Consider the following 22781-nt stretch of genomic DNA (forward strand, 5'->3'; position numbering starts at 1 on the left):
ATACTCATCAATAGATAAATAAACATTACATCATTTTTAATTATTTATAGCATATATTATTTATTAAACTACATATATTTTAATTTATACCATTTATGCAATATATTTATACCACAATTATGAAATTTGACATACTACATTTAACGTAGGTACTAACATTTTTTTCCAGCACTCAATTTACTGACTATTTTATTTTCCGAAAATAAACCCAATTTACCAATCTCGTTTTGAAGTGTATCGCTGACAGTTTCTAGAATATACGTGTTACGGGTAGGTACTGAAAAAGTGGTGACACAACCGCACAATAATTTGTAGTGACCTAGTTGTAACACAAATTTTGAAATAAATTTCAGTTGATTTCACCGACAATGTGTCTGTAGTAATTAAACACATAATGCGGATAGACAATTTTGTTAATATTAAGCTAATAAATTATATATTAATTAATATTAAAATAATTATTAAAAATTTCGCATCATCACGTCATACTTAAAAATAACTTAATATTTATTTAGCTAAAATACTAGACATGTCACATGTTATTAATACTTTTTTTTCGTATAATTTATACTTTTTGAATACATCTTGTATACGTCACTGCCACCCATTCATAATGGATGAAAGAAGGTACTCTTCAGTGTCGCTTTTTAAATTGTGGAAAAATGTTTTGCTTGTGATACAGTATACCTTTTAACCACACTATTGAATAACTAACTCCTTATCGATTGTAAATTTTTAAACATTTTTAAATGCTAATATATATTTCAAAATTGAATTATTGAAAAAAACTTCACGGGGAGGGGAGGAGCTAAAATAATATTCTAACCTTTGAATATAATTTATCCTATTGGTTGTGTATTATTGTATTATTGAGATGGAAGCAATACAATATAATATGTAGGTATGATATCCTCTTAATTGATATGTTTTGTCTTACTTTCTATAGACAAAAGCAAGTTGAAGATTGAGAAATAAATTGTGCATACACGAGTAATTTAATGTATTAACCATGTGCTTAACTACCGAAGTCGTAATCATTAACAATATCGATATGATAATAAAACTATGGAAATTATGAATTCATCTATGATTATAATCGTAGTAATCATAACACATAATATTAAAATAAATTATCTATAACAAATAATTAAATTGTTTTATGAACAAAAATGTCATAATTCCCCTTCTCCAAAATGAAAAATGTCGGTAGGTGTCATATTTCTATCAGTAGATAGAGTAATTTTAATGGTATCAGTCGTCATATTATAGAAACAATTAACAGAATAGATGATGATAAATTATAATACTTAATAAATAATTTCAGATGATTTTACGTTATACATGAAAAACTGCTATTTTTTTTTTTTTTTTGTTCATAAAGTCGCAGTTTCTCACCAGGTGACATTTTCATTTCTTTTCTTTATTTGTTTATACAATATTAATTTTTAAAAACTGCCCAGTTCGTAATCATACTAAACCATAACTGATCCATTTTACACAGGCGCGGGTCCAAAGGAGGAGGTGGCAAGGGGCTACGGCCCCACCGTAAACTCTGCTACACAGGTAAATTTTAGGATGTCTGTTTTTGATAGCCAATAAAATACGATACACACATTGTATTGACCCACCCTCCCCCCGTAAATTTAGTCTGGGTCCGCGCCTGATTTTACAAAGCAAGCAAACTACTGCGAAATTAGAATTTTATTTTATTACTAGTTCATAGCATTTTATGTATATCGTGTAATTATAAGTGACGGAGTCGTAAATAAAAATACATACTGAATATTATTATATAGTTAAAATCGATGAGCTTGCTACTTAGAAACATTACAGAGCCGCTCAATGTCTATACTATATTAGTTTTAAAGAGCTTGTGGCACAATAATTAGGTTCTTTTTCATTTCTTCGTTCACAGTATAGATGATGGGTACGTTGAACTCTGATGAAAACTATGTCAATACTTTATTATAATTTTTTTGTTTTCATTATTTGTCACAATACGGGAATACATGGAAAATGGTCATGTTATTAACGAACGGATCACGCCGTGCCCCTATTTGACTTTTAAGTTACCTATAAAGCATGTACTGAACAGTAAGTAAATTTTTATTTTTTTTTACAAAAGTAATAAAAAAAAAACTTGGTTTTGTATGAATAATAAGATTTTAACACTGTTTGAACACGCCCGACAGATAAATCTATTAATCGATTAAAAAACCGTGTTTATTATATGTTTTAAGCCACGTGAAGAGGCATAAACGTCAACGATCGTAGAAGTGGACTGTATAGACGGGCGGTCGATAACGCCACACACCGCTATAACTATTGTAAAAGACAGTGCCGTACCGATCGAATTTTAATTGAAACTTCGCCCATATAATAGGTATATTATAAAGGCGGACATACCGCTATTTGTCATTCGTCTGTGTTGAGAGTGCCTTTGAGTTTGGACTCGTTGGCTCATGTTATACGATGGAAATGCATGTACAGTGCGATTATATGACTTGCAGTTATTACCTGTCTATTACTACTTAGTACACAGGTAGTACGATTACGGAGCGCCGCCCATTTATATAGTATTTGGGTGTGCCGCCGAATGAACATCTGATCGACACACACATATATATTAATTTTTTATTTAATAATACGTATCTATCGCTGCAGTCTAATACAGAACTCGAATGCTGAAGGACCGACCAAATTGTTAAGTGTCATCGTATGCTTCAGGTCTAAGTGTGTTTAGTAAAGGACGCGACCTCCACCCCAAAAATTCGATCCGTAAGTACCTAATACCCAATAATTTGTATTTTTGTATTACTAAAGCTGGTTTAAGGCCATTACAGCAATTTCTATATTCATTCAATTTTTTCAAATTTTTCAAATTTTATAAAAAAAAATAATGTATATTGACATGACATTATTCAATAATATTTTTGTTTTGTAATGGACGTAAGTTCAAATGTCTCAAAAAGCTAAGCTGCAAGTGGAAAAACATAACGCAAGAGTTATGTTCACTTTAGAAGATATTTTATAAACATTTATTTAAAAAATTGTAGATAACATCTTGTAAATATTATAATATTTAAATTATTTTTCAAAAAAAGCAACAAACTTTTAACGTCATGTTTTATGCATCGTTTATGGAAATATGAAATGTATAAACGCATTATAGATTCACGAATATACCTACGTTAAAAGGCAATCTCCTCTTTATCTTGACCTTAAAAAAAGGCTAATCGCGCCAATTCAGTAATTTGGTAATAATTGCTTGACGAATTAGCTGGACAACCTGGACGTATGGACTCAGTGGCGTCATGAGCATATTTCTTTAAGATTTGCTCCAAACAATTTTAAGTGGTTTTGTAATTTTGTTAGTGTAAAAATATTTTTTCATTTGTTACAATTATTTTTGAAATATTGAATAAGTAATATGTTGGCATTAATTCCGTGTAATAAATTATATCATTTTACAATGTTTATATTTTACTGATTTATTCAAGGAATCAGCAAGAAGATAATAAAACTACAAAAGTAGGTACTGTTAAGGGAACTGAGGCAATTATATGAAGTTTAGTGCATTTATTATTTTGAAGTTATAGATTATATCAATATTTATTTTAACATTAAAAAAACGTAAATGAAGTCACCCCCCTTCAAAACCATTTTTTGACGGGATAGCAAATGATTTTCAAATTCAAAAAACCATTTTGGAATCGAGTACTTAATTTTCAAACAAAGTTTTGGAGTGATAACTCCTTGCACGTAATTTATTCACATCTAAGCTTTATTATTTTCCCAAGTGGATAAAATGTTCTTGATGTCATAACAATATAATGTTGATGACGTGCAGTCAGACTGCAATTTTATCGGCGAAGTGTGCTATCTATTCGTGTATGTTTAGGCTTCTAATAGTCAATGAATATATTTAATTTTGCATAATACTTTATCATTACATCGTGGTCTAAACTGACTTTTTCAGTGTGATTAATCTACATAATGATAATTTAATATAGTAACGAAATTAAATATTAACAATAATATTTTTTTCAGACTCTTTGTTAAACGCATATAGAATTAATAAGGCTCGGATTTTATAACACAATATGATTAGTATAGCAAAGAGTATGATCCAAATGATGTGATTTGCATAATTTTTCGCAAAAATGTCATCTATAATTTCTTTTATTGCATTATATTAGTCAAGTACTAGCCTACCATATTAAGCCAAAAATCGTTTGAATTATCTTATTGTTACATCTTTAAAATTATTTTATTTTTTATCGATGTAATATAATTAATATTTACATGGCTGATAAAATATTTACCAAAATACAAGTTATTATAGTTTTATAAAAGAGTGTTTTTAAAAAGGAAAAAATAGAAGAATTTTGTTTTATTTTGTATATTCAAACAAATAAATAAAGGGCTTTTTTTTGCAATTATAAATTATTTTTTAACGATTTATTTTGCTTCAAAATTTAAGCTCTATTAATTAATAATAAAATTAAGTCTTCATATTCTAATATATTCATTAAACATATTTGAATTCAAGCGATTTACAGTGATAATAATAAAATTATGTCATAGCTGGCGTATTTCTATTTTAATTTTATATAAAATGCATGCGGTCGTTAGTGTTAAATTATTTAACCATGATATATTTAATCATTGCAATCAAACCAAAAACTTTGATGTTCAGATTTTATTTTCTAATCTTTGTGGACTATGCAGTAGCACGTGTTGCGTATTGGTAAACTTCATATTATTCTCGTAACCATGTCTACTGTCAGAAATTCACACCGTACTGACAAAACGTTGGGTTTATGATTCATTATCGAAATTTGTAATTTAATATCTTACATTGAATATTGCAGTATTTTTGTCTTTTATATTCGTTTAAGCTCAGTAAACAAAATACAATATTATATATTAGGTTAATTAATATTGACCTAATTAATAAGTGATAAGCGAGTGACATTTTTATTAAGTATGTGGCGGTTATTTTGATGTTTCATTGTTATAAAATAAACAATATTTTGTTCGTATTTTTAGTTTCAATGTTCGGTTTCTATCATATTACCGATAAAAAAAAAACCGTTTAGAGTCTATAATAATTAACTAATAACCTTTACTTGGACAATCGCTTAGACGGATTACATTGAAATATTATAGACGAAACAGAATTGGACATAAATAATTAGTTTTATTAATAGTTTCGCAATTATTAATACAAATTAATTATTCCTAAGTATTGCTCTATCTAGTTTAAAATTCTATTATGTATCGTTATTTCCATTTTTTTTCCTTTGATCCTATAAAATACTATTATCGCTAATAATTCATTTAATTCTCCATTGATTCAAAATATACTTAATTTACTATGCATTTTTTGGTTTACGTCATTTTTTATATTTTTAATACGTAGATTTCTACAATATGGAGCATTTTTCTCGAATTTTAGATTTTTAATAAAATTTGTTCAAAAAATAATTGTATTATTATTATTGGTAGATTTTTATTATTACAAGTGTTCTGAGTTTATAACCAATAAATAATAATCGACATCTTATATCGTTATAAGTACTTATTATACACATACACTAATCATACACACTCGTCGAACCTAACGCTTATATTATTTATATTTTAATTTTTAATTTATTTTTAATTATTTCATACATTTTTTTTTTTACTGTAAATTAAACTTACATTTTTTAAGTCAGCATAGTTTTGGGTTGTAAACAGGAATAGGTCTAACATATAAATGCATTTTTTTGTTAACACAGTTATATAAATGTATTATTATAAATTACAATTGTATTTACGATATTAATAACTTCTTACTTTTTAGCAGTATTTTCATTTTATTTTTTTTGATACATAGGTAATATATATTTTTAAATTGTATGATAGATATACTATGAAACAACTTGCTGAGGCATTAGTTCAATGCGAATCAGACGAACAACGTCGCGAACACCTGATTGAATCACTCGATGATCTGTCGTTTGATTATCCCGATATTTACTCAATGCTATTTAGGGAGATGAAAAATAGAGAACTGGCAGCTAACGATCCGAACAAAATCTCTGAATGGTTAAGCACTTCTAATAAGTCAAACTCAATTGTAAAAATTCATGAAGCATTGCTATTAGTTAAAAACGATGACATGATGATTAAAGAAGAACATTTAGATAATTTAAAGCATATGCTTTGCCGCACAATAGAAAATGGAACTCACATGGAGGAGGTAGTAAAAATATGCTATTTGATTGAGAAATCTCCATCTTTGAAAAACATACACGAGTAAGTACATTTGTTTCCAATGTATAAGTACACCATTTCAAATAATACACTCCATTTTTATTTTATAAGTATCATTTGGATTTTGACAGTATAACAATAAAAAAGGTATAACGTGTAATAAGGTCAGAGCAGTCCTTAAGGCTTGTTGAGCGAGAACCTTACCCTTGTAGGGCGTCGTTAAAATTATACACTATTCGGGTGTAACGATTGCGCCAAGCCTATTTTACATGCGAAAAATGCAACACAATTGAGCTATTTTACCCTTCTCTCTGTAACAAACAGGTTAGCTCCCAATTTGCAGCTTTTTAATTTCGCCAAATTATTTAATTTTTTTTTTTTTTTTAACTCCATTAGATTTAATCATAATAGAAGATTAGTCATTAAAGGTAAAATAAGTTTATTTATAATTAATTGAAAATTTATAGAAAAATGTAACTTTAGACGAACTAAAAATGTTGCATCGATCCTAGTAAATTTAGTTGGTGAGTTAGCATATGCAGCTTTAAACTTGTACCTAAAGTTTTAGAGATTCAAGCCGCCAATGATCATACGACACTGATTGTGTATTGTGCTGTTGACTTTGCAGTTATCGCCGCTTGGACACTTTATTCTTACTATTTTACTTTTAATTATTGGGGATTTATTAATCTATAACTTCAGAATTTAGATAGTATATAGTACTATGGTCGTTTCAAATGATAAATATTTCACTGTGCCTCTTTACAAATCACAAATTCATAACCATATTATAAAATAAAAATAATTTAAGATTTTTGCAACGAAATGGGATTAATTTTGCGGTGAAATAGCACAACCGAGAAATGAAAAGGTGACAAACGGGATACGGCAAATAAAAAAATGATGGTTGCACTCGAGCTTATAATATAGGTATTGTCCTTATGGGAGTTTGTAATTTGCACTTAAATTAAAGAAATGTAATTTGCATTTAGCACCACTACAGGTAGTTAAAAATAGTGTTTTAATTTGCACCAAAATAATGGTATGTAATTTGCACCTCTCACAGGTAGTCAAAAATGTAATTTATACCAAAATGATTATTTATTTGTTCGATTATCGAATATTCGATTTTGAAATATTCAATTATTCCTTGATATCCTCGTTGACCTCAAGACTAGATAGATACGAATGACTTTTTTTTATATTCATAATTTTACGATTTTATATAAACTTACAACAATATATGTATAAGCCCAGCTATTTTATAAATTAGAACTTATTTTATATATCTTAAATTTGTATTAGGATATAGAAACTTGTAAGTTGGTACTATCGAGATACTATTGAAAACATAATTGATTTTAATTTTGATGTAAATTACATACCTATCCTTATTTTGATGCAAATTACAAACGTATTTTTAAAAAATGGTGCAAATTACACATGCTGTGTATATATTATTTTAATTTTGTAGCAAATTGACTACAACCGCCCTTATTCCCCTTAGTGGCATTATAAACATCTGTTATATTTTTTTTCATAAACATATTTGCCAAATATGTATAAAATAAATACTAAAATTCTACAAGTACTTAATTTATATATTATATTGGAAAAATACGTTTATGAAAAAAATATGACAGATGTTTATAATGCCATATATTAATAAAGTATACAGTCGAACTTGATAAACTCGAACTTGGTCAACTCGAACTAGTTTAAGCTTACCAAGTCCAACTGTAGTTTTAAATAGCTTATTGAAAAAATGTTAAAAGAGCAATACCTATATTATAGACTCGAGCATAATCGTGGTGTGTTTTTACAGGTAAAGAGGTGAAATAGATTCAATAGCGCTAGTCAGTACAGCACATTCGTATTAATTATACACATTTACTTATAATTATAATATGACTGATTTTTATATGTTTTTTTAATAACAGGAATTGTACTTATAAAATAATACTCTTTTTAATAATTTTTAATAATTTTCTAGGAATATATAACTATTAAAATGAACTTGATTGATCAATGATTAAAAATACAATATATTATTCTTTAAAAATTATTTAGTTATTTGAAAGTGCACAAATTACAATTTGAATAAGGTGAATAATGACGCAAATTACAATTGCTTAAGGTACGAGATGGCGGAAATTACATACTACCCTTTTATTTAGTTTTATGTGACGTCAACTTAACCTGAAAAAATAGCACAAATTAACAAAATTAATTTTTAGATATGGTGCAAATTATATACATATTTTTTTCTTTAGGTTGTTTTTTGCGCAAATTACACACACCCGCGTTTTTCGCATGCAGCTCGAGTGTAATTGTATTTCACCGCACTATTCATAACCACACATTTTAGACCATTCAATGCTCCACAAATTGTTTCTATTGTTAAAAAAGGAAATTTGGTGGGTCAATAATTAAAAATGGCTCACATTTAATAGATAGTTAAAAATTAAACATTTATAGTTGTTTGATAAATCGTTGTAAAATTAATTTAATATACGAGATCTAATAATTTTTATATTAATTTAAATTAATTAAATTTATAAAAAGGTAAAATAAAGTATGCATAATATACTATTATACTTAAATATCTAAATTGAAATAAATGTGCATCCTATTGTTTTCAAATATTATATTAAAATAAATAAATAATTGCAATGCTTATTATTGTGTGATTTTGATTAAATTTGATAACAACTGCGTTCTAAACAATAATGTGATTTTAAATAAATATGTGCCTTATTGTTACATATTGGTACGTGCGCTATGAAATGGTTTGATTAGTGGAAAATTACCTATGCGTAATTTTTGTATAAAAGTGTGTGGATTTGAACGACAGTCTTTTTTTTAAATGTGCAGTTATGATGTAGTTATGACGACGCCGCGGCACCACTAGTTCCGCATTTTCATAAGTACAATAAAAAATTAAAACGACGAGTAAAAAAATATATCATCTTAATCGTGTAAATTGTCTAAATGAAATATACGTAATAGGGACGTATGTTGTGTAAAATTTATATTAATATATTATATACATAAATTGTATGTGTATATAATGTTAACATCTGAGTTATATTTTTGGTGATGCTCGGAATATTGGTACGGTCCATACATTTATAACAAAAGAAATAAAAAACGCGGAAAACTGGTACTATTCAAAATTTAATTTTCAGTGGTCCTAAAATATTGACAATGTTTATAATATAATTTTGATAAATCACCATCGTCAACAAGTTAAATTTAAATAATACTTAAAACAAAAAAATAATGTAAGCAATCAAAATTAACAAAAAACACTTGGAGTTTCTCGTGTTCTTACAGATTTTTCCTTAATACTATTTTTAACAACAATTATCTCCTCTATTTTGTTGTTAGCTGTGCACTTATGTGAAATTTCATTAGTAAAATTTACGTACTGGAATTTCAGTTAGTTCCATAAATACATAAATAAAATAATATTATAGCTTACCGGTTTGATCAAATTAGTTGTTACTTTTCCCGGGCATTTAAAATTTGTGTTTTGTGTGCATTTCCACCTTATAGAATTATTAATCTTCCTCAAAACCACATAAGAATATTTCTTATGTACTATTAACTCACTGCCTCTTTGACTTTCAAAATTGTCCATTATATGATACTTATTAGATATAATTTTTGTTTAAGTAAAAAATATAACACACTCAATCCACTATTGCGAATGATGTACTGGTGAGAACTTGTTGTATATTATAGTTCATAACAATTATCGATTAATAGATATTTATCGTATTATTTTCACTAGTATAATAGTTAAATATATCACTGATTGTAATGCAATTTTAGGCACTGCAGTTTTACTCTGTCACTACTCACGAGCCGCATAAATCGTAAAGGACGGCTCTGAATAAGGTGTATAATATTTACATATATGTATATGTATAGATTTATAAAAAGAAGAATAACAAGTTATAAATTATATTTAAATATAATAGGTATATTATAGTTAATAACTAATATTTCAACTACTTAACTGCAAAAATTTATAATTATAAAAATAAATATAAACTGTGTGACTCATCTTTTTTAATTATTAATTAAAGACATAGCTTTCCTTTATGACAGTATATTTTAATTAATTATAGACTTTTAAAACACCTTGTTGATCAAGTAAAACAACTACCCAACGATAATAATTGCTACACGGACATGGATGATTACTGGAAAGATTATTTCAAACGAACTCAAATCGACTTTTCCGAATCTCTGGATATCCAAAGTGTTCAACAAGAACAAAAACATAAACAGGACGCACGTGTGTGGAAAAAAATCAAACACTTACATTTAAATCCTCTGCACGATCTTCCTAATTTCGACCGTAAGAATTATTAAACACACGCATAGACTAATTTGTTAAATTATAAAGCGTTATCATTTAAAATTATATACAATTTTTATTTCAGTGAAATGTTTTGGTAATAACCATCTCGAAATGGTTGTAGCCGCTCATAGGCGTAATATTTTGGGTGACCAGACGATCGTTGATCAGGACATGGATGGAGCATTCACCAAATGGCTTCACTTTTGTAAGCTAAAAAGATACCAATGGTTTTTCAATAACCTCAGCTACCTTGAAATTGTACTTATTGACGAGGAAAATATCGAAAAGCTTATCGCCAAGGTGAACAAGAACTCTAAGAAGGAAAACAACATTAAGGATTGTGCTCAGAAGAAAATATGCGTGGAGACAAAAGTTCTGAGACATAGACCAATAAAACTGAACAATTTGATAACGGTAATCATGCAGCTAAACGTTTTGAATTGAAGTATTTTTAATGCATTATAGGTACCTACGAATAATATTATATCAATACCCGATTTCAAATGAATTGCAGGCCTTAGATTCCAATGTGGATTTGGATGACATGAGCAAATTTATTACATACATGCGGAAGATACTTCATTATCCCATCCCGAATAAGAACTGTGTCATTGACGAGCAACTACAACAAGATATAATCACCATTATAGACAAATATATGAATCATCTAATGAAAATACTTGACACAGTTGAATTCCTTGCCGCCAAAAGCCGGCTCGGAATTATCATTAACAAGTACCTAGAGTGCATATCGTTAATCAACGGAAATCAGACATTCGCAGATCATCATATCAACTTACTGTGTATTTTCGAAGAAGTACTGAAGAATAAAGTCCTTAATATGCACAGAGACTTCAACTAAATATAATAATTAACTATTCGCGTGTTTTCTAGGTTTTTCTTGATTTTACATTATTGTTTTAAAAAATCGTTGTTTTCATTTTAAATGCATGTAAATTGGAACATAAATATTAATAGAATAAAACTCTCGTCGATTATTAATGATAACTTATAATATATGCTTGTTAGTTGTGTTTACGGCTCTACTATCAGTCAACCATCTGTCGAAAATCTTTTATTTAAATATACGAAATTTGTAGGAAATATTTCTCGATATCTTAAAGTTCGGATTAATGTAGTACGTGGTCGTCGTATAATACGCGTATAATATTTCGTGAAAAAAAATATTTATTTGTTTGTTAAAATTTTAAAATGTATCTATTTTATTATGTTATTAACATAATATTATGTAGTGTAGTGTCGTGTTAAATGTCAATAATCTTCAAACCTATCCTACGAGTATTAAACTTTATTTTAAAATATCATTAATGAATTTGGATGCGTTATTTATCGTAATAGTTAATGCTGGTTTTAAAAGTTTAAAACAAAATATGTACTCAACACAGATTAATTGTATAAATATAACAATGGTGAAGAAAGACAATTATTATAGGCTACCATATTATTTTTAATCTGTATGAACTATTGTTTACTGACTGTGCTAAAATTTATTTTTAATTATGTATAATTAATATTCACATTTATTTGAAAGTTTTGTAACCAAAATAATCGGATTGCGATCGTGAATGTCTGTCACCTGGTGGTAGGATACTATATTTTATACAAAGATGGGACATTTGTATTTAATTTTTACCGTTTGACTATTTTTACCTATTATATTATGTTCAATTCATGTTCTCATCTAATACCTACCATATAATGTGTGTAGACATGGTACACGCGTAATAAATAATAATGTGCCCGTATACATAGTCAATTTATGGGACCCATAGAAGGTATGGGTCTTATGTATTTGTCATTTATTTTATGTCTGTTAAATATTACCCGTATTCATCCATGTGGGAAGGTTGATTTTTCGAAGGAAACATAAAGTTATGCAATCGATTTTTTACAAATAGAACAATTATGTCATCTTTTTACACTAAATAAAATATAAAATTTCAATCATATTTTGTAGTTTATTTTGAAAATTGTCGCTGGCGTGTAATGTAATATTTATAGATTTTATTAATCTACAAATTTCTGTTCTCAATTATATTTCTTCTCCTGCTTAGTTATTCATTACGATATAACATAAGACATTGAATATGATGTTCGTGATCACTAAGGCTCAGAAGTTGTTCCATTTGCATGTTTTTTTTTAACTATTTATTGCTAAGTGAGCTAGAAATTCATTTTAAGACACTACGAAAAACATATCAAAAGATAATACAGCATTTTTTTGCATATTTCTTAATTTTACAATTTTTTAGAGCATATCTTATAATTTATAAAGATTTAGTATTCGTAAATAAAAAAATAAATACATTAATATTAAGAGATATTCTTGTATCGTATTTTTTTTTTTTTTTAAATTATGATTAAAAATTAAAAATCAGAATTATTTTTATAATTTCAATTTTTCCGTGTTTATAATATTTTATAAAATATTTCTGCAAATAATAATTTTGAGCAAAAAAAAACACAAGTGCATAAGTGCATGCATATTTAATACTTTTTAAGTGCATTAAGTTCCGAGCCCTAGTTATAAAGTGATCACGTATAAAGACATGATAAAATATATTTGCACTGCGCAAAACATGATTACACCAAATTTAATGATTACAAATAACACTTTAATACTGCTCAATAAAATTTAAATTAGTCCTGAAAACCATATGTATATTAAATCAAATATTAAATCGTTAAAATTATATTTTTATCGTAAGTAATATCCTATAGCGTAATTTTATTATGTATTCCGTCTATACACAAAAGAAGGATTCATCAAAGTACTGTTTCCAGAGTTCAGGATTGTCGAAAGAATTTCCTATCAGATTTTCAACAAATTCGACTAAAACAAGAGAATATATTTAATTTCCTTAAATAGCCATTGAGTGAAATGTAATGAAACAGACAGTTTATGGTGTTACTGGAATATCTGCAGTTGGTCCTTGTATTGACTGTATAACTATAAAAATATAAAAACCTAGTGGTCCCTATGATACAATTTTTAGAAATCGCTAAGCATGTTTCTCACTAAATATTAAAGTAAAATCTTAAAACCATTTCATTAATCCAAACATTAAATTTTTAAAAACATCAAATAGAGTATGACAGATGTTCATTAACTCACGAATTTTCCCATGCTTTTTTAACTGATATAAACTTACATATATGTCCCAATAAAATTTTAAGCATGCCAAAAAACAATTATAAAAAATACATAATTACTTTTATACATTTACAAGAAAATAATTATAATAATTAATTAGAATTTAGAATAGTACCTATACATCTAATCTATACAAAGGAACGTTTTTTAACGCAAAAATTATGTTTTTATATTAATTTTTTTTTAAATGATCACCATTAAAAAAATAGTAAAAACATATTTTTAACTATTATAAGACAATTCTTAATATAAAACATATCCGATGCTAAAATTAATAATAAGTGTATTTTATTAAAATAAAAATCATCAAATTAATTTTTTTTTATTTCTGAACTACTATTAAAAAAATGTAAGTCGTTTGTGGTCCTCAAATATTAATTCATGATGTGAGATGTGGTGACTTGATGGTTATAAGAAGCTATTATGATTTTTTTTTTTTTTTTTTGATATAAGGTATGAATGTTCAATGCGTGTATTTTCTTATAATAACAATAATTAAATTTACTCTTTTCAGGAAATAATGTTTATTTTAATGTTTGACTTGTTTATTTATTATATAAAATAATAATGTCTAGGTAACATGGCCTTACAACAGTTGCAAGCGTAGGGATCAAAATTTAATAAAATAATATTGGTTAACGAATAAATATAAAAAGAAACATTTTGGCAGACACAGTTGATTGTGGTGTGTAAGGTGCAACTAATTAGAGCGCACGTGTGACGTGTACTAATCCGCTTGAATAGCAACATTCAATATGTCTATTCTGCTCAGAATTCACAATTTATCAGATTCATTAATACATCTTAAAAGTTATTTCAGTTCTAAAACCTATCACATTTTCCACATTTAAAAATAATTAAATACTTTAAAATATAAATTAAGAAAAAATGAATTAATTCAAAACAAAAATGCATTATTCGTGCAAGTTATCAAAGCTAAGGCTGTGATAATAGTAAAAATTGAGTAAACAGTCTTATTAAGTATATATTTTTATTAAAATTAAAATTTTTTTTTGTTTTGGTTTTCTAGATGTATATTTTAAAGTAATACATATTTACTTATATATTATAAAGTTATAAATACTTAATTACTACTTAAAAGTATTTTCCCCCAAAAACTAACTAAATTTTTATTATGTGTGTTCATTCCTTGGTTTAGTTTTTATTCTGAATAATACAATTTTAATTTTATAGAATTAATACAAAAACAAGAATTTATTAAAATATAATATTATAGGTGTAGGTACATTATAAAAAATACCTATTATGTTATAACTTATAAGTAAGCAAATAAAAAATATTTTAAATTTAAAAATACAATAATTAATTACTTTTTAGTCTGATAAATTGTAACTTACAAACATGGCTAAAATCAAGAACTGGCCCAATTTAATAAAATATACGCCAATCTGAGTAATTAATTGCAAATTCATTAGTAATAACTTATAACTAATAAGTATCATGTCCATAATTTAATTAACAATGAAATTATTTGACGGTAAAACAGAGTTCACAGAACTACGTCCATCTACGTGTTATGTTCAAAAGTTAAGCAAGAAAAAATATAATAAAAAATACCATGGATAATTATAGATAATTTTCGTAGTGATTGTGTCAATAATTCATCATTGGAATCGTTTTCAATTGATATTTAAAAACTAATTACAGTTAAATAATGTTATTTTTGACATAAACGTACTTATATTACTATACTAGTAATACATAATATTAATATAAAATTTACTTGAAAATAATTGAATTATAATATAAATATATATACTTATAATATAAATATAATTTAATAACATTTTTTTAGGAGGGGGTGTCTGCTACATTCATAGAGTCTGTATGAATTGTCCTGTGGACTAAAATATGTTATCAACTGTCATCATCATCTATAATATACAAATATATGATAATTAAACACTAGAAGCCATAATAAGCAATTAAAAAAATCAATAGAATTACCCAATATAACAAACAATATTCAGCCAATATAATTTTTAAGCAATTATTATAAAATCGAAACTAAACTTTTAAAAAAGGTTCAACAACAAAACAATAATACACCAAGACTGAAAAGTAAGTTTATATATAATTTTGTCAGTTTAAATTTTAAATAAATAATTCTTTAAAATTTAGTTATACCTAAGTTATAACTGTTTTACGAGAACGATTCTAAATGAAGATAATTTATCAACCTATATATAATATTAAATATACAATATAATTTTAAAATGTTCATGATTTTTATGAATTTTATAAAAATTTGAATTTGAATGCTTATAAAAACATTTTATACTTAACCTATGTATCTTTAATATTTTTAAATAACTATAATAAAAACTTATAAAAATATTTGTACTCAATTTTCCAATTTAATCAACAAAAGTAAATTTTTTATTACCATTTATAAAAATCAAAATTATAAAGTGTCAATTAATAGTACAAAAAAAAGAAAATGCTAATTTTAACATTTTATGAAAATTTAAAGTATGTACATTTATTCGTTTTTAGTTAAAACAAAACAAGAACATAATTTTCATCAAAACTTGGTTTTTCGTAAAAATAATTAGATACCTATTTTTTTAAAAATATTTTTTTTTCAATTATGTTGTAAAATATTAGATATTTAAACATTAATAAAGTATTTTTTCTAATATATATCGTGTATATTGTCGTTCTTTGAAACTAATGATTAATAAAGCTACATTCATTGTATACGATTAAAATGATCTTGAGGATCTATGCACATTAGGTACTACTGCTAATAAAGCTTACTACTACTACAAAAAAAGTTTTTGGATCATTCCAGAGTTCTTTAATAATAAAATATTCATATAAGAAATTATGATACTTAATACTTATATGTTAAGGCAACTCCTTTGCTATGAGAGGACTGCTTTATATTTATAGATTAATCAAATTTTCTTTGATTACAATTAAATGTATCAGTTAATTGACAAATATCAGCTGTGATTAGCTAGCCTTTAGCGTAATTGTATTAGATTTTATAGTTATTACGAGTAATACGCCAAATGTGGATTCTTTACACTCTATTATCCATCAAACAATTGATTAAAACATGAAATATAACATATTACAATAAACAAATACAATAGTGTTGTATTTGATATGATAAAAATAATGTTAACCAACTTTTATGAGATAAGAAAGCAAATTAAGTATTTTACAAACAGTATAATATGTGAAATGTGACAAGTATCGGACATAATTGTTTAAATAATTATTTTGGAGTATATAAAGCGTATTATATTTTGAAATATAAACTTAAAAACGTATAATGGGCACGATTTTGATACTTAATTTTAATGAAAAAAAAATACAAACGAATTATTAATATGCTTTAATATTATTATAAAATAACTATAATAATGAAACTCACGGATCGTCTAAAGTATTAATTATTGGAAATATGCATTAATAGCATATTTTCAAAAGCATTCTACACATTATATTATATTTATATTGAAACAGACAACCTCCAAACATATTACGCAAAACTTAAAAACCATCCGTTAAAACGTGATATCCTAAATTTTCCAAACGCACTGACAAACTAGCAGTAAAATACAGAAATTAGATAAACCTACGCAGTTATAAATACTTTGCCCGCATACAATCCAGTGGCGTACTAACGAGGAGATAACCCCCCCCCCCCACCCCTAAAGTTCAGGTCTAAGTACACCACTGATACAATCTGTCATTTGACTTTGTAAATGCTGATCTTAAAACTAAATATCGTTACCTGAACTAGTATCTAAATCTGAACGACCCAATGAAAGTTTTCTAACTTTTCGCTGCAGTCTGTGGTAATTATGTTTGATTATTCTGTCTATTTCCTCGTCAGCAACCAATACTCGTGGTTTAACATCCATTTTCTGAAAAATAATAGTCGTATTTCATATACATAGGTATCAGGGAACAAATTCTTGGCAAAAAATATTCTTCTTAGTGTTTTATTAATAATTAATTTTAAAATTATTATAATAAAAAAGAAAAGAAAATCTTCTTTTTAATACGAATAAGTCTAAACATTAGAAAACAGTTGTTAAATGTTCTCTTCATAATTTATTATTTACTTAGTTTAAGTTAAAATTGTTGAATAATAATAATTATTATTTATTTTAGCGTTCAATGTAACAATACACTAAATTAATTATTAATAGTTATTTTTTCATTAACCGTAATGTTATGTTAATATGTAATAAATAATAATATTAATACCGTGATAACTTATATTACTTATTATATTTAAAATATTATTGTCTATGAATAAATAATCAAACTAATTATATAGTTAAAATATGTAATGAATACTTATTAAAGATGAAAAAGTATACTAGTATAATAGGCAATAAGCATTAAGTAATAAGTTATATAAAGTTTTTGAAAAAGTTGGAGGTAAACGATAAGATAGAACAGTTTCGTTTACGGTTTTAAGCATAAAATATTTTTTTATTAACACAATTGACCAATAATATCTAAATAAAATGACGTTATTAAATGTATTACTATAATTAATTAACACTATAGCATATAGAGAATACAATATTTTTTTGTTGTAACGGGGTCAACAATCATAACTCTCCCTTCCCACCGCTCTTATAGAACACTACAACAAACGGTTATCAACTAATCAAAGTTGTAACGGTATCATTGTGTCATCACCAAATTAGTATAAAAACAATTGTGTTCAATTAGTGAGTGTTTGATCACTAAATTATATTAACAGCCTTACTTACTGATTACCGTCACATTTGACAAAGCGCTGAAAAAAGTTTAAAGCTCTTATTTTGTATTTTATATTTTGAATTGAGTGGTAAATGTATTTTGTAGGTAGTGTATGTTACACACGTTTTTAATAAAAAAAAAAATGATTTAATCTCTAGCTTTGAGGTCTTGAAGGTGGTTTTTGGTATAAAATTGGATCTAGTTGGTAATTTTGTAAAAAATGATGAATTTGATTTTAACTTAACAATAGACAGTGCCCTAGCTATATTATTTATTTTAATTATAATATTATATCATCTGAAAATCATCAATTAGCCGAAGATACCCGTACAATTGTGTTATATTTTTAATTCACATTATTCGTGTGCGGAAATTTGATATTATTTATATGCCATTGACTAGTATTTTATTACAGAACGATGTTACCCACAAAAGATTCAACTCCACACAACTCCAAATGCATATTATATAACCATGGTTATAAAATACGTTAACAAATTTAACATAGACATAGTGTCTCTGTCTTGGAATGGCGACATCGCAGAATTTTATTAGATTTTCATTTAAGGGATGCTCCAAACCTACTTAAATGTGTATATTATACAGAATATGAAAGAAGTATTTTCCCGACTACAAATAGGTATACCTACGCAATGCGTTTATTAATATACTCTGTTTAACGATGCATTATAATTAAAAAACCGCGCACCTGACTACCTAACCTCCGACCAACTATTATGCGTGTATTCCTACACGATGATTCTATTGTATGCGTGCATATGATGTCATAGAACTACGGAAATCTCAATACTATTATGTTTTGTAGTTTTGTACAGTTCTAAATCTTACCTTAGTGACATATTCGTAGTTCGGTAACGACGCGATTGCCACGGTATTGTCGACGTCAAAAACTGAACTATTTGTAACTTTGAATGGTATCGTGCGCCCAATTTCTTGAATAGCTACGTACATATTATTATTATTATTATCATCAACCAATTATTTAGCATTAGTCTGTTCGTTTTCGACGAATAGACACACAATATTGTACTCACAAGTATTTAATCGATTTAGTGCCTCGGTGGTGTAACTATCTAAACCATAATTTATATTACGCGATTGCCCAACATTAATGTCCAATATGAAATTTTCTCTGACTTTGAGCAATTGACTAAAAATTAAGTTGGCTAAACTATAACAAATCGAATGTGTATTATTAACCTGTAAAATATATAATATATTATTAGGAGCCAAGAGAACGTGATCATTTAGGTGATACATTTTCTAGGCAAATAGCTATAAGTTGTATTATAAAATATAATTACTGCTAACAATAGTTTCTTATGAATAAATTTAAAATTTAAAATATAAAATATAATTAAATAAATTCCCATACAATATACGAGTAATTTAGGTTTGAAAATTCGTCTATTGATTAATGCGTATAATAATAAATTACGAAATCGTGTACATAAACAATATTTTCAAATTCTCGTGCGGATCAACCTTATTCAATAAAATATGTAATATTTATTTATTATAATATAACACCTTAATAGTGGAAGACTTTGCAGTATGGTTATAGTAGTGTTTTATTATTTCGATTATGACATTTTTGCATAGTATAATTAAACAGAAAATTTTAAATTTGACAGATCTTCGTTATCATTCAACTTTTACAAACGAAGTAATTATTTTAAATATAATTATTGTGTGGAAAAAAATCAAAATAAATCGCTACATCTACAAAATTCTATTCCGTTTTTGATATAAATATGATGATTCAATAATATGAAAATTCATAGTAAAGTACTGCCGATTGAGAGTAAGTGTTGGAAGTTGGTTTACAAACAAGGACATTCAGTTTTTACACTCTAATTCGATATAGACCATTTATAAGGAGTTCTATATAGGTCAATTTCTAAGTGAGTGTACATGTAATATAAAATATTTCTACGTAGTAAATTATCATTGAGGTTTATATGTATATTATATACATTATATAATAAATATAATATCAGTGCCGTAGGGCGTAGATAGGTACATGATATATCAATAATGAACTACACAAATATTATTGTTATTGTTATTATTTTGTTGTCAAAATGTAAATAAAATAATAATAAAAATTTTCCCAATTATATTAATTAACCTAGTTATTTTATAATATTTCTGAAAACATATTTAAATTTGTCACGAACTTTTTTTGAAATTAACTTATGTTTTGTAATTAATTCGTTTGGATCGATATTATTAAAATTTCAACATTAAATTCTGAAGTATTTAAACATTCATTTTAAATAAAGCAAAAGCCATTTTCATGTAAACTTCATGAAAAATGTAAATAATTTTTTCAGGAGTATATCCGATAACTATGATGGTAAGTAAAATTATTTTATGATTGATCTATTTTGAAGAAAAACAAGTGGAATCAAATCTCTTTAACATCAGTAAATTGCAATATTATAATAAACTTAACTATGATATTATGCACTTCTTACTTTGTTATATCTAAATCTACCATGTTTTCCTTTTTCAAAATTGATTCAGAAAAATTCAAATAGAAGTTGTATTTTTTGATTAAATCGTCCATTGATAACTCATTTTTTGTCAACTGCTCCATTTTTTCGCTATAAAGGACTTCCATACGAGACAAACATAGCTCTTCGCTTTTGTACAATTCGGCTCGCATCCTATAATGTATATTACATAATAATATCGATTATTTTGTTTGCTAAGAGTTTCTTCAATCACAACACAAAAATCAATATTATAACAAAATAATATTTTTATAATTTATAATATTATATTATTAATAATATTTCCCAAACGGGTAGATTGTTTTAGATTGTTTTCAAATAGATTTAGTATTAGGTTAGGTATACCTAATTAAAAACCTATGATGTAGACTAAATGTGTTTGCAAATATAATACATATTTAATTTTTAAATATTTAAAGTGTAACGTGTTTAAATTTTTAAGAATCAGGTAATACTTACTCTTCAAATTTATCTTTTATACTTCTTCGTAAATCACTCTTCTCGATGTTTAACAATTGTTTACTTGATTGATGATGTACCTTTACTTAATTTACAAAATCTAATATACGATTGTTAAAATAAGGAATAAAGAATTCAGAATGTTGAGATTTATTTTTATAAATCAGTTGAAAAAAAAAATTATTGAAATTATAAACATTTTGAACATACCATAGATCAACTTTACTCTCTATCAAACGTTGCCTAATTTCCTCCATAACTGTATTAATTTCTTTAAAATTATGGAAACGATGGAACAATAATTGGCAAAAACTGCATTGCAATTTTTGGCACGTGACACAATAAACATTAATATATTTCTGTAACATAAATAATTACAAAACTAAATTATGTGGCATTGATAAAATACTATAATACGATTTAATTTTAAATTATTTTAAATAAACAAAAATTATAATGCAAAAAATATGATCAATAAGATGAAATATTTTTAATATATTTTCTATTTGTTTATAATGGATAATTTAGGTAAAAATATTTTTGAAAATTGAATTAGGTCTTTAAACAATTAATGTATTTTTATAAAAAAAAATAATTTTATGATTTTTTATTTAGCATTTCGTTTGCGTAACTGTTTTCGAGGCCGTTGAGATTCAACCTCCTCCCCCGACAAATTTTCTGAGTACGGCCAAGAGTTAGACTGTTCTTATTTTATATTTTATTACAGACAAAAATACTTTCTTTAATTCTTAATTCATTTAATCATATATATAGGTAGCCATTTAGGTATAATAAATTAATAACTTACTTTTTTACAATTTGAATTAGGACACGGGACTTTTGTATTATACACACCATACACTTCTTTCTGGTAAGCTTGATCCATGTAATAATTTCTTAAAATAATCGATAGACAACATACGAATAAAAAATTTAAATTAAATTAACTGTATAATATTTTATACAGGCGCAATTGATAAAAAATAAAGGGTGTGACTTGGTTGTTTATTGTTTGGCCAAGAAATACTGAAATGATTTTAATGAATTAAATAATTCCAAGCGTACCTAGGACCTAGGTACCTCCTCTATATTGGCTCTATATAGTTTTCTATTAAATTGCGACTGTACACTGTGCATAAAGTCAATAAAATTTTGGTGTATAAGTACTCGTAATATAAAACTAATAATTACTTCATCAAACTGTTCACAAAACAAA

The 22781-nt window shown here is 26.1% G+C and overlaps 1 protein-coding gene across 1 annotated transcript; it reads left to right on the forward strand.

The window, feature by feature from the left end:
• Positions 1–5920: 5920 nt before the first annotated feature.
• Positions 5921–11498, forward strand: LOC113558877. Its single transcript, XM_026964464.1, has 4 exons — positions 5921–6306; positions 10401–10633; positions 10719–11050; positions 11151–11498. Exons 1-4 carry the CDS (start codon positions 5921–5923, stop codon positions 11496–11498), a joined length of 1299 nt encoding a protein of 432 aa, XP_026820265.1.
• The last annotated feature ends 11283 nt before the right edge of the window (positions 11499–22781 follow it).

This window comes from Rhopalosiphum maidis, chromosome 3 (genome assembly GCF_003676215.2).
Source record: "Rhopalosiphum maidis isolate BTI-1 chromosome 3, ASM367621v3, whole genome shotgun sequence".
NCBI lineage: Eukaryota > Metazoa > Arthropoda > Insecta > Hemiptera > Aphididae > Rhopalosiphum > Rhopalosiphum maidis.